Source organism: Manihot esculenta, chromosome 11 (genome assembly GCF_001659605.2).
Source record: "Manihot esculenta cultivar AM560-2 chromosome 11, M.esculenta_v8, whole genome shotgun sequence".
Lineage (NCBI taxonomy): Eukaryota > Viridiplantae > Streptophyta > Magnoliopsida > Malpighiales > Euphorbiaceae > Manihot > Manihot esculenta.
Window position 1 is genome coordinate 8544318 of NC_035171.2, and position 14802 is coordinate 8559119.

A 14802-nucleotide genomic window follows, 5' to 3' on the forward strand; every position below is an offset into this window, starting at 1 on the left:
TGATTTTTTAAAATATTTGGTGTCCAATTTACTATCTGAATATATTTAATTTGATAATTGAATTGAAATAATTAAATTTTTATTAAATAATATGTTTAATTATAATCCTAAGTTTTATATTTGAATATGCTACTGTGCTTGATTGCAAATAACTCAATGCTTGTTGATGGTGAAATTTATAAATAAAATAATTCCTTGTGTTCAATATCCGTGATTAATGCAGCTTCGAAGTGTCAATTCAGCATTGAATGAAAGGTTACACATCCATGTCTATGGTTATGGATTTTGTATGACAGGTTAAACTTACATCACTAGTACTAGTACTAATAGGTGCATACAAAAAGGAAAGAAGTACTACGCTTAGAAATTAATAATGTAAAAATTTTGCTAGAAATTATTTCTTTACTGGAATTGGGACTAAGGTAAATGATTGAGATAACAAACATTCATTTCGTTTATGTCTTTCCTTATTGAAATTGGGTTTAAGAGAAATGGTTGGGATGACAAACATTCATTTTGTTGGTACTCATTTGGTTTGTCTTTTTTTATTGGAATTGGGATTAAAAAGAAATGATTGAGATACCAAACATTCATTTTGTTCATACTTTGGATACTCGTAATCATGGAAGACTATTAAAGTGATAATTCCTATAAATTAAGGGAGATTGAAAATAAATAAATTATTGAAGTTAATTTAATATTTTTATTTAGTATTAACATGCTTGATATTAAGGAAATATTAACATCAAATATCTTTTGTCCAAAGATTGACTAGAGATTTCTTATAAAAATATTAACCAATTTTGTTCAGTTCATAATAAGAATATTTTACTCTCCTTTTTACTCGATATTATATATTATTCTCATTATGTATATAAGAAAAAGAGTATTTAAGAATATTTTACTCTCCTTTTTACTCGATATTATATATTATTCTCATTATGTATATAAGAAAAAGAGTATTTCACGTACGATTTTAAAATAAAAATTTTTTGAATTGAATGACGACAGTTATAAATTTTTGTCAAATTCAAAAAAAAATATACATAAATTTTATAGAATTATTACGAAACTATGTGCCAAATATAACAATAGATTATTATATATTTTTTAATTAATTTTGCATAAATATCTAATAGCTGTTGAACTGATGTTAATGTAGTAGTATGAGAATGAAAGATTTTAATTATGGAAAATGAGAAATGAAAATAAATTCATCTACCACTATGAGAATAATTCATGAAAGTGACAACATACCATCCTTACTAATTGAGTTTACAGTTAGCATTAAATTTATTTACTTAATTGAGTTTTAGGATTAAATTTTAATAATATATAAATTAGTTAATATTATATTTTTCATAGAAATTTTACTTTACCAGATCCCAAATATGATATGAAAAAATAAACTAATAATAACACATTGGTTAAAGAATACTACTCTCTATTTTTTTTTTTCTGAAAAAAGAAATATATTTTAACTATAACACACTGGTTATAGAATAATCACATTACTTACAAAATAGAAGTAAAAAATAATGATAGTAAATTTATGGAGTTTGAAATGTTATAATGTTAAAATTATTTTACAATTGAAATTAAAAATACTAATTAATTAAATATTATAAATATTTTACAAATATGAAAATATTAAAATAAAGATATAAAAAGAAAAAAAAGGATAATAGAGGTAACAAGAAACAAAATCTAAAATAAGATGTGTTTTTAAAATTTTTGTAGATCTCCATCATTCTTTATTACTATTATTGAGTTTGATAAAAACAAATAATCAAATTGCAATTTCTTGCTGAATAGGGTATAAAGGGTAAAAGTGTGTATTTTTTTAAAAAAAAATCTAATAATTTATAATTGTATATATTTACTTCTAATTTCTCTTACGATTTTCATTTAGGGTTTTCAGACTCGACCAAAAGTTCAAATATCACAGAGATGTGGTTTATCAAATTATTGCATTTAATAGTATTAATAGATTCTATCTAACCTCTTGACTCTATTATTTTTCAAAATATCAGTTTTTTAAATAAAATAATGGTATGTTATAGATTTTTTATACTTATTTTTTTAAAAATAAAGTTGGATACTTTAATTTAAAAAAAGTAGGATTACTTTTTTCTAGAAAAAAAAAATCACATGTACTTAATGATTTGATATATATATAAATGAATTGAAAGGATTAATTCTAATAAAAAAAAAAGTTATTTTTCATCATCAAATTAAACTAAAATTAATTTTTTTAAAAATTAATGATTTAGTCTCAGCATTTTGACAAAATTAAATAATTGAATGATGTCAAATCAAAAACAGACGTTTCTCACTCTTCCAAAATCCAACGGTTCAGTTGTATTTTGTAGTAATGCAAAGGCAAGGTCGTTAATTTTCTAATAATAATAGCTTGTCGATATTGTGAATTTGTATATCACAGAAATTTTGTTAAAATTATTATGACTTGAATTTAGTAGTTGTGATTTGTATATATAAATTTTATTTTTTGATTAAAAATAAGAGTAAATTTTATTGTTCAATAAAGAAAAAGAGCTTGCAGTGGCTACAGCACACTTGATGCTCTTCGCCGACCCCTTTGAAAGGTTTTCAGCAGCATTTGTCTATCTTAACAGCATGACTTTAGATATATTAATTTATGGATTTTGAATTGGGGAATGGTTTGTGAATGAGGTTCAACCGTTACTATATGAATAATCATTATCCATCAAAAGGCTTGCAAACGACCTTGTTACATCTTCCGTGTGTGTGTTTGTCATTACTGCAAATGAATCTTAACTTGGTCTTCCATCACTTATTGGGAAGAAGAAGAATGAGGTGTTTCATTTTGTGGTTGATAAGGTCTAGCGCCGATTACAAATCAGGCTGATAAACATATATTGTTAAATTCAGTTTATTGGTTAACAGAGATGTTGACCTGATTAAACAAATTCCTCTGCTGATTCGTAGGTGGTTGGGATCCCGCTCAGAGATACATTCTGTTAAAAGTGGTTATTGGTCAGCACCTCCTCCATTTTTGGAATGCAGGGAGTGGCGTGAATTTAAATATATGGCTTTGACTGGATTCTTCGTAACAGGAGTGGTTCATTTTATGTATGAAGCAATGATGCTCAATGAAGGTTGTTATTCCACTATAATAGTTGAAGCTTTGGGAATCCGTGCTGGTTGAAAGAGGTTAGGCATTTTAATATATGATATCAAAGCTCTACTTCATGAGCTAAGTGATGAATTTATTTCTCATGTCCGTAAATCTACAAATCAGTTGCTCAGAGTGCTGTTGATGTATTGTTTCATGATATGCTTAATATATATTCAAAAAAAAAAATATTAATATCATTAAAATTATATTGAAGGTAAACGAAGATGGAATTGGTAACGATCCACTCTCAGAAATTGAATCAACCTATGCTTATCTATTTCTTTTTGAAGAAAAGGAAAAAACGATAAATAAAGGATCAGATTCCATTCTACTAACTTAATAATAATCATAAGCCTCGGAAAAAATAAAAAATAAAAAATAAAAAATTCCAACAGAAACTTGCTATCTATCACGCCAGAACATGTCGAAGAGACACTACTCCTTGTTCTTCGCAAACCCATATATTTAAGATTTACAACTGTCCATCAATTACAAACTAAAATCTTCCGCTGTTAAGGCCATTCTTCCCAGTGAACAAATAAATGCTGCTAAGCTTCTATTGAGTCGTGAATTTTGTTGATTATACAATCAAACTTTAAGGGAATGGTCTCTTTTTCAGTACAACAAATGAAAGGAAACATTTGGGAAACTAACTGTAAATGGCAAAAACATGAACTGGAAACCCATAATGCTTTGCAAAAGGGTTAACAGTAAGTTGAAAGATGAGAAACCTGAGATATTATACTACTACATATGGTGCAACTGAATTCCATGAAGATGGGAAACAGAGCTAAGGGGAAAATAACCATACATAGACAAACAAAAAATTGAAGCAACTTTAATATTTTGCGGATGCAAAAAGGTTCAGAAGAAATAATAAAGTTTTTCATACTATTGAACAATTGAAAGGAAAGATAATAAACACAGTAACAAAAAAATAAATAAATAAATGTTCAAGATATATTTTCTAAATGGTGAATTGCATTTACTAATAATATTCCTACATCATTTACCTTACACAGTATCTGACAAAACATGCTAAATCTACATCTGTTGCAAGTTGTTCCTCTTGAGTAAATTACATATCATCAACATCAAACTGCAAACAAAAAACAGAATTAAGATAACAGGCGTAAGAAGGGAGGAAGAAAGCAAGAGTGCATCGACTTAAATCTAAACAAAAAAAAAAAATATTATGGATTTGGCAAAAGGGAATAATAGTATAAAGATAGACAAGTTCATACTGTAACAGTATAGTTCTGCAACTGAACTGACTGAATCAAATGATTTCTCCTGACGATCATGTACCAAAATAGTTGGGTTGATCAAGCTCTAAAATCAACACTCAAAAAGGTATGGAAGCCAGTCATACCTAACTTAGGAGTAGGCCAGCAAACCAAGCATGTAAAAGAACTTGTGCTGTGGCAGGCTAATGATCATCTCTGTGCTTGTTCTGAACCTGAAGGTCCAACAGAAGGAGCAGCTGGCACACTGCTCGCTGACCCATTCTCAGCAGGAGGCGGCACACCCCATTTGCCTTCAGATTCAAGGGGTTCAAAGACATGAACCCCACCATCAGATAGTCCCAATGCAAACTGATTTGATTCTTGTGGATGTGCAGCAATCACAAGTGGGTGGACATTAGAAATGCTGCAAGTTAAACAAGTGTCAAAAATTATCTTTTCTTTTTATATAAGTATTAAACGTTCTTACTAACCAAACTAGCAAAAATAAAGAAAGAAATATAAAGGAAAGTAATTAATAATGCAGCATCCCAAGAATGATTATGATAGGTCAAAGAGAAGGCAACTTAATCATATTTTTGAAACTCATTCCTGCTAGTTCAGCATTATCCATGATAAGATATCCCAAATCATTTTTTTTTCCTTCCTTTATTTGTTATTAGATATTGCCTTAAGTTAGGATATTAAAAAAAATTGAGAAGATTTAAAAGACTTCATGATACAAAAAATTGCCCATGTCTTGGTTTCCACTTTAGACAATTTCCCTTCTGTAGAACAACATAATAATGTGATAAGCCACCACCTTGTAAAGGTATTAAGGGAAAGAATAATCCAAATCAAATTATAAAAGTGTGTACAGGGGGTGGACCAATGTGTCAAAGTTAGAATAATTAAAAAGAAAAAAGAACATGACATGAGAAGATCTATGTGGTTTGGCTATGAGAGCCTATATCAACAGCACAAACCTCAAAGAACTACATCTTTATTTAATTGTATTCTACATCTCATAATACATAAACTTCACTATTTATAATGGAAGACCAAAGATATATATGGCACCATAAATTAAGAGATTTTCCAACTAAATGAAAATATAAGAAAACCCCTTAAATAGGAATATCAAAACATAAATTATTCTTCTACCTATAGGAATACAAATCCAAACCCCTTAAATAGGAATATCAAAACATAAATTATTCTACCTATAGGAATACAAATCCTACACTAAATAAGAATAACTTTCCATATTATTCCCCTTTAATTGGAGCATGTAATCTTATTAATTCCAAAACAAGGCAACTCCCATTGCAAAATGTTGGTTAGATTTTATTTCTGCAGTGCTGGGGTAACTATTCATTCAAGTTTTGCTAAAACAATTATTAATCAGATCAGAAAACATAACGGTCACCAAATAGGGAATTATTTCACATGAAAATACCTACCAACCAAAACTAATGCGAAAACATGTTGTCCAAGTAGGGGATAGATGAATTTAGATGGAGAAATGTTGAAAAATAGTGCAAGGGAAATGTTGAAAAATAGTGCAAGGGAATTACCTGACATTAGCAGGAAGATAAGACGAAGGATTGATACGACAACGTAGTCTTAGATTTTGAGCACTAAACACACACACTGTTGCATCTAAGAAGCTGGCATATACCAGCTGACTATCACATGAGAAAGTTGCATGAGAGATTGGAGCAGACGATTCACGTGTGACCCACTAAACAAAGAAACCAAAACAGAAAAAAAATTAAGAAAAGAAAAGGTACCATTTGCTTCCACAAGGCAGACAATGCAACAAAAGCTACCTGCTTTGTACACTCTAGTTTAGTTGCTTCATACATTGCAAGCTGAGTATCATGCACAACCAGGAATTGTATCTGGTCCTGATGAAATTGTACACGTGTATCTGATTGTCCTGTCGTTGTCCTCCCAGGAGGAACTTGCAAGAATCTTGTCTTCTGCTTTTCCCATCCATCAGAGTTCCATACACAAAGCTGGAGTAGAACCATAGACATGATCAGGGAGCAAAAATCAAAACTTCCACTATTAATTTAAAGTAAAGGCCCCAAAAGAAAGGAGCCGAAGACTTTGGAATCGTGGCTCCACATATTTGAGTGACAAAGTGTAGATAATATAAAGAAGTTGAGAATAGGCAAAAAGCAGTTCACAACAGAGAGGCACACAATCTTATCTTTGTATCACTAAAAAACCTAAAAAATTATTTTGTATAGCATAGACAAATTAATGATGCACTGAATTATATCAAAGGCCAAAACCATTATAAATGCATATTTATTAAGGAAACAACTTCAGTAATCTAAATAGGTAGTAATCCTACTAAACAAAAAATAATGGAAGTGATTAAACATTGGACATCTAATAGGAATATAATTACTTGAGCATCTGCTCCTGATGACACTAGCACATTCAGCACATGAGAGAAGGCAAGGCCAGTTATTCTTTTAGAGTGGCCTTTGAGCTTGCTCTTGACCTGCACCAATAAAAACAGTGGTAAATAACACGTGTTAATCCTAAACATGAACAGTGGAATAACAGTTTACAACTAAATTATACCTCATCTACACGGACATTATAGATCTGAATTGTGGAATCATCCATGCCAATAGCAATAATATTATTATCTTGCGGATGAAATGCAAGAAATGTTGCAGCAGGTGGTGGTGGCATGAAAGTCGTCATTGTCTGCTCTTGGTCCAAGAGAAGATGAGTTTAGCAAAATGAAAATGGCAGAATAATCCAAGTTACAACTGAGGGGTTATACAGTACCTTAAATGTCATCATATTGAAAAGAGAAATCTTTCCTCCAGATGCTGACATAACATAGGAATCATTTTTGGACAAAGCAAAGCATGGCACAGCCTCTTCAGGGTTAGTGTCAGTAAAGTCATTTGTCATCAGAATGCCACTTGATGGTTGCCATAACTGAGGTGACATACTGGCAGTTGCCTAAAGGATGAAGCACCATTGTTAACACATAATGAAATTCATTCAGAAATTTATGTACAATCAATACAAATGTAGATGGTTAATGAAAGCACTTTGCATATTACCTTGCCAGTTGAATTACGGTCACTTCGTTGCCACTTCCATAGCAGATGAATTGCATTTGATGCTAATGCCAAAATGGCATTACCTGAATTTGTATAAATTAACCTTGATATCTGCAATATCCAAAAGAAACTGGTAAGGATATCATTTGTTGGAAAAAGGGAAGAGGCAAAAGAAAATTTCAGTAGTGGGATTCAATCTACTTATACAGAATCACAACTTAATTAATCATTTAGGCCACAATTGATGCTGGCAAGATGGTCTTAGAATTAATACAGAAATTTGAGGCTTTGTGGAAGCCAAAATGAGCAGGAATTTAGATGGAGAACTAGGGTTTGCAAAAGGAAGGAATTGAGAAATGAATTTAAACAGCAATTAGAAGATTTATCATCTGTAACAGTAAAATAAATGGTTTAGGCTTCACACCTGAACTTCCTTAGGCATAACAACTTGGGTTGAATTGCATAACATAACTCGAAGCATAATTGCTAAATTCATATTGATAAAATATCAAGTTATGAACATCACTATACAATTATTACTGATGCAGACAAATTCCAAAGTCATGTACTACCTAATTAAGTTTGCATGGCTCATAGGCCCCCAAGTTGTGCACATTCAAGTTTAAGCATAATTAGCATCTTCAAAAGTTAGTACCCACTATGTTGTCTGCCTTCATGAGGTTATTTAAATATTTTCAACCCTCACTACCTAATAAACACTCTTGAATTTTGCATAAAAAGCATAAAAAGATTTAAAATCCTTTAACAAGATTTCATAAATGGGAAATAGCTTCACTTGCCAGTTGCCTCATGGAACCAATCCTTCTCATGCCATATCACCTCATAAAGGTATATATGAAGGCATTAAGGAGAAGCTTAGTCCAAGCCAAAAAAATCAAACATTAACATTGATCAAATACTTCAAAACAACATTACAGTCAAAATATCAGTGAAAAAGCACCAAAACAATACATAGAAATACTATTTAATTAAAAAAATAATGAACCCATTATCATCCGTGAAAGTATATGAGGGCAAGCAAACAAATATAAAAGTAGGATGCAATTGAGCAAAACTTACCTTGTTCACTCTCAAGTTTTCAGGAAGCCTTAAGGACCGACATTGAGATTGTTCATTAATTTCAGTGAGCTTCCATATCTTCGATTTGTCATTAGATTCTTCATTTATTCTAGGTTTCACATCTCCCATGTTCCGAGCATCTCCATTCTACCAAAATAAATTTTCTTTTTAAGTTGGCTGTTTTTAGAATAAAATTCTAATACTTGAAGTAAACATGAAGCGTGTTCAACTAACCATTCCAGGAATAGTAACCACAGAAGCATTTCTATCTGCAAGTCCAGCACTAGTTGCAGCTGCAGCTGCTGCTGCTGCTGAGATTGGGTTAATTATAGGCTGCACAAGAGAAAACATTTCAGGCAAGAATTGATTACTAACAGGTCCATGTTGCATAAAGACCAATAATCTAATAATGCTACCTTGGTAACTGTTTCAGATGCTCGAGAGGCATCATAAGAGAGATTCTCAAATGATCGCAACAATCTAAGACCGTCTGAATTAGCCAATATTTTAATACCATTATCATTAGCGGAAACTGCCAAGAGAGTTCCATCTTTGTTGAAGCGGATACGTGGGCTTGCCTACAAATTAGTAAAGCAAAGTAAGAGCATCTATCATCCTCGAAACAGTCTCTTCTACAATTTACTGGTACAAAATAAACTTACAGGAAGGCCTCCATCAGCATCAATTGATGTCAAAAGTTGAACATTGTCCATATCCCAGAACTTGATAGAGAAATCATCACCAGCAGCCAAAAATCGATTCTTTGTTGTATCAAATTGCACAACACCCAGAGAACGTTTGCGGAAACCTTGATAGCTCCTTTTCACATTACCTTCACTTTCATTCCACTCAACGATATGTGACTCCCCCTCCTTACTTGTCCCACATGAAAAGAGCCTATGTTTTCATCCATAAACACAAAGAAAAGGAAACAAATGAATAGGTAGATGTTAGTTTGGCAATGCACAAACAAATCTCAAAATACAAGCATTAATGCACGCTAAGTTGAGTATATTAACCTTGTACCATCAGCACTGTAAGCCATGGTTGTGCACCAACGACCAGGAGCCTCATAATCAACTCGAGATCCCAAATTGTCATACAACCATGCCTTTATCTTCCCATCCAATGCAGTTGAAAAAATAAACTGAGGGGGAAAAGCAAAAGAAAACATCAAACACATTGGAATATTGACGATTTTTTACTATAGGAAGAGAAAAATGCATCGCAAGCCCAAAGTAGGAAACAAGAAACAACTAAAAGAAGGCCTCCCGCCATAAGGGAAGAGGTAATGTGAAAATTGACAAGCTACCTGAATGTTTTCCTTGTAATGAGGGCAGACAGAATAAACAGGAGCCTCATGACCTTCAAAAGTATACTGTTTTGAACCAGTACCAGCATCCCACACCTAGCATCACAAAATATAATAAGCAACCAATGACGGCTAAAATGTCTTAAACAGGCATATAACATGAAAAACAGACCTTGATGGTCTTGTCGTCACCGCAAGTTATTACACAAAGTTGCTTATGAGGGGTGGAGAATGCAAGATCATTTACTCCGCCAACATGAGCATCAATCTAAACATCAAAGACTACTGTCAACATGTATTCAAGAAAATCAAACAGCACATGAAACAAGCTCCATACTTTGGCAAAACTCAATATTACATACCTCCAAGTGTTGCCTTACATCATCACCACCATGGTAAGAATATATTTGTACAATGTGCCTCGAGTATGCAACTCCTGTTGTTGGAACAGAGAGGACCCATCAGAAAAGTACCTTTGCATCCCCAAAGCATTTCATAGTGTAATCCATGATGCCACAAAGGATGTTAAAAAAAAAATAGCTTACCAAATAAGGAGCCATCAGGACTCCAAATCACACGATTCACGGACACGCCAGGATCTTTCACTAAAGCAGCCTGAATTTCATGAAAAATAACTACAATTTCAGTAATTCCTATACAACAGTCAGTAGAAGCATAAAGTAAGCAAATTATCAATTACTATAAGAAACACAATGGATAAACCTGCAGAGGCATTGAACATGTACTAAGATCCCAAACTTTGAAGTTTCTCAACACCAGACGCTCCCTCGAACCAACCTCCCACAGCCCAACATCTCCCACATTGGTACCAACTATAGAGCAGCATATTAAGAATACTCAGTAACCACTTAATAATTCACATGGTAACCGTTCATGCTAACATACAAAATAACACACAGATTATCATCAAATGAAATACTCAAAAAGAAAAGACCTAGAAGAATAGTCTGTTGAACAGGATGGAAATCCATGCTCATAGGTGATGATCCCTGATTCAAAGTCCGAGAAAGAGTCTTCGGCAAATCATCTGGAGCATTAAAAGTCTGACCATGACCATGACCATGTCCTGGAAATGATACCGGTAACACATTAACTGGCAAATTGACCTGCATAAAAGAGAAAAGATCAATAACTTAAATAATTTCAGTAGACATCAGAAAAACATGATTTAGTGATTTCATAAGCATAAATAAGAAAACAAAGAGCGCTTTAGGATAAATTTCATGAACATAACAACCCATGGCTAGATAAATATATATTCCACAGAGTACAATAAAAGCAAAGAGTAGCTACCTCATCAGAAATTCCCATGGGCCTTGTTCTTTTTGCAACATGATCAGAATCTCCAGATGGATAGTCAACAGAAGGGTTAGTTGGAGGAGTCCGTGGATGCTTCAGAGCAGCTATGCAAAGCAACAAGACAAACATCTGTAGTTAAAAACAAAGAACTACCAGTTTCATAAAAACTCAGCATGATAATGCAGGAAAACTTAGATTTTCACATCAAAACTATGGAGACAACCTGCAATTGATGGAGCACCAAGGCCAATGGCTCCCCCTCCAGAAACTGCTGGATGAGTTACAGTGGAGGGATTAGACATCCACCCAGCAAGAGGTGCTGGAACAGGCGCTGGTGTAGGTTGGAAAGGCTAAATAAAAAATCCAAGCACACTAAGATTAGAATTCATTGCTCAAACAATGGTAAAACAGAGGAAGCCAGATAACCCACCCCATGTGCACCAAGTGGAGGAAAACCTCCAGCTTTTGGTAAGGATCCAAGCAGTGGATTGTTTGCAGGTGATGGAGCCCGAGCACCATTGGGTTGCCCACATGAATGATCCACAAAGAGAGTTTTAATATCTGGATTTGGCCTTGGATTTTTACAAAGTTGATGCTGCCAATTCAAGCTGTAATTTACCCAGCAAGTAAGTTCTTTGTTTGTGGCAACATCTGGCATGAAATTTGTAATTGATGCCTACTAAACCTATAATATTAACATGCATTTTGCAGAGGCTATAACAGAATAAACATAACCGAATCCAAGTTTCTACACATACATTCCACAAACTATGACTAAAAGACATATTATTTGCAAAATACAGACGTCCAATAATTTCATTAGGAAAACCCCAATCACAGATTACAAAGATGAAACTAATTTTAACACTATATGTACAAAAATGTTTATAATAAATACCACATAATCCCAATAAAGCTGCACCATTTCACATAAAAAAACGGATATTGTGGTATAAAGCCACAAATGCCATATGGTGAACCTAAAAAATACAGCATCTCTAAAAAATTACCTTTGGTTAATGAGGGTCCGTAACCTTGAATTTTTAAGGTTAGGAAACTGCAATTTATCACGAAACAGGGGATTTGCCTCGATAAGCTTCTTGAGCTCCACCAACATAATTGCTCTTGCAGACTTCGTGTCTCCATACTTGGATAGTTGCTCATTCTCCCTATAAGAATACCATTTTCATTACAACTGCTACATATAGTTCACAATGAAATTTTTAATTATTCCCATGTCTTGTACCTGAAATTCTCCAATGTCAATAGCTGAGTGATTTCTTTGAAAAGCTCCTCATTGAATGTGGCAAACACCTTCAAATCCTTTACCAGTATATCCACTGCCTTGGAACGATCATGCCTATCAAATCTCAGACTCTTATCATCCGTATGTAGACAATTGATATATCCAAGTGACAACTACTAAAGTAGAAAATGATGTAAGAACTGGAACGTTTTGCTTACTTATCCAATGCTTCAAGATACTTTTGCTTCCTAATCTCGAAAAAGATTTTCATTGAGTATCGATTATCATCCACTTTTGTGAAACCAGAGAGGTACTTCTCCACCTCATCCCAATTACCACTGTGCACCTCATCCTCAAAATACTTCATGTTAAAGAAAAACCCAGATTCCTGTTCAAGCCTATTTTATATTTCAAACAATAATTGATGTGTCCACATCAGCAAGTGATAATTATGGAAACATTCCTAATAATAATAATTACGGAAAATTTAAATGTTAGAAAAAGCTCACTTGTGAACAGTCTCTTTGAACTTTTCCTCATCAAGGAACTGCAGGATCAGGAATACAAGCTCTCTACTGAGAGATGACATCTTAATAGTCCCGTTTCGCTTGGAAATGCGCAAATATCACCTAATTAACACTAGATCTGGGCGGGAAATTCAACAAAAATACCAGGAAAAAAAAAGTCAGCCATGACTAACCAGCCTTTTTTTTTGGAAAAAAAAAAGAGAAAAAAATAACGATTAAATTCAGAAATCGACCTCGAAGCAGATTATTTGCAACCAATACTCCACTAACAGGCAAAAAAAAAAATCATCTTTTTCGGGCATAATGACGACGCAAAATAAGCATTTAGAAAACGTGTGAAATGAAATCAGGATCACAAACAACTAAACAAAGAGAAAAACAAAAGCAAAATTAGGGTTTTATTTTTTTTCAGGGATCAAAGAAACTCAGAAAGCAGCTTTATATTAGGTAGGATTCAAGGAAACAAAGGGCAAAAATGAACCCAGACAAAAAGCGGGTCAAGCTTTAGGAGAGAGAGAGGAGAGTACTCAAAAAAATTAAAAAAAAAAAAAAAGGAGCACCAAAAAAATAGTATAGAAGCGAAATTTCTAAGAAACTCACCTCGTAAACATAGCAGAGAGATCAGAGAACCAGAGCGAGCGCTAAGAGAAGCTTTCTCTCTCTAAAAAACACAGCTTTCTCTCACCGGAAATGAAGCAAGATTTATCTCTCTTTCGAGACCTTCTCTCTCTAGAAAATTTATAATTGTACACACACAACCATTAAAACTTGCAGGAATGGCGATTTTTATAGGGAAGAGGAGACAGATAAAGAGGTGATAAGTACTACTACTTATCAACAATAGCTTATCAAAGTGAATGATAGCCTGTAGGATATGAAACTTATTTATCTATAAGTACAGTTGCTTGTGGTCCCTACTTAGCCGGCTACAATTTGTCGAGTTTATCGGCGCGGAATCTCTAGCTGACAACTGTCTATCCAGATTGAAATATCATCTACAACAGAGTTCACCGTAATTTCTTGTTCTGGCAAAAGAATGGACCCACTTGGTAGCTCAAGAGCATTACGTGATGCATGTTTCAATGATCTAACGGCCATGAAGTGAGGTGAAGGTAGAACTGAGGACTATTGCATGAAAATTAGGAAAGCGATTTTTACCCTCTCAGATCCCCTTAGAAACGACAATCTTTTCTCGGACGGGGCCCAGTGATTTTGCCCTCAGATTAGGCAGAATATTACTGGAATTGCCATTGAGGGTCAGTTTACACAGAGATGGAGACGTGGTACTGATTGTCTCACGTGATACAGTAGTTTCGGTTCATGATTTCGATATACGGGATGAGGCATGAGATGAGATGGGAAATGAAGTTTGTCACTTCAAACATGTTAGCAATTTATCGCGATATATTAAGAGGAGAAAAAGAAAGTTGCTTTTGCTTGGGATTTGATATTTGATATCAATGAAGCAGTAATTAACAGTAATGGAAAGATATCATTAAATGGATAAATTAATAATCTAGGTGGGGAAGTTTGGGTCAGAGGATGGTGTTGCGGTGTACCTCAGTTGTTGGTCCACCTTGATCCGTAATTTATTTTTTTTAATAAAATATTCCCGCAAAATTGATTAAAAATAAAATATTTCAACAAACATTTATTTAATTCATTAATATTAAAATTATAAAATTAAGCTTACATTTAATATCTCATATAATAATAAAAAAAATAAAAATAAATCATTATTTACTAATATTATATTGAATAAATGTATATATGGGTGAGTACATGGAAGAATTTCTCCTCAGTTATTATATATGAAAATTCTTGAAATTTCAAATC

At 33.2% G+C, this 14802-nt stretch overlaps 1 protein-coding gene across 1 annotated transcript; it reads right to left on the reverse strand.

Moving 5' to 3' along the window:
• Positions 1-4087: 4087 nt before the first annotated feature.
• LOC110626254 (topless-related protein 1) lies at positions 4088-13732 on the reverse strand. The gene is made up of 27 exons (XM_021772051.2): positions 13567-13732; positions 12949-13084; positions 12658-12837; positions 12440-12553; positions 12204-12362; positions 11624-11801; positions 11417-11543; positions 11188-11297; positions 10829-11000; positions 10597-10706; positions 10419-10488; positions 10236-10309; positions 10046-10141; positions 9874-9969; positions 9581-9708; positions 9224-9458; positions 8978-9139; positions 8796-8894; positions 8562-8708; positions 7482-7592; positions 7198-7377; positions 6985-7113; positions 6806-6901; positions 6216-6404; positions 5961-6127; positions 4533-4810; positions 4088-4259 (listed from the first exon to the last, which is right to left on the reverse strand). The coding sequence occupies exons 2-26, from the start codon at positions 13026-13028 to the stop codon at positions 4597-4599; spliced, it is 3423 nt and encodes a 1140-aa protein (XP_021627743.1). The 5' UTR covers positions 13029-13084; positions 13567-13732; the 3' UTR covers positions 4088-4259; positions 4533-4596.
• Between the last annotated feature and the right edge of the window lie 1070 nt (positions 13733-14802).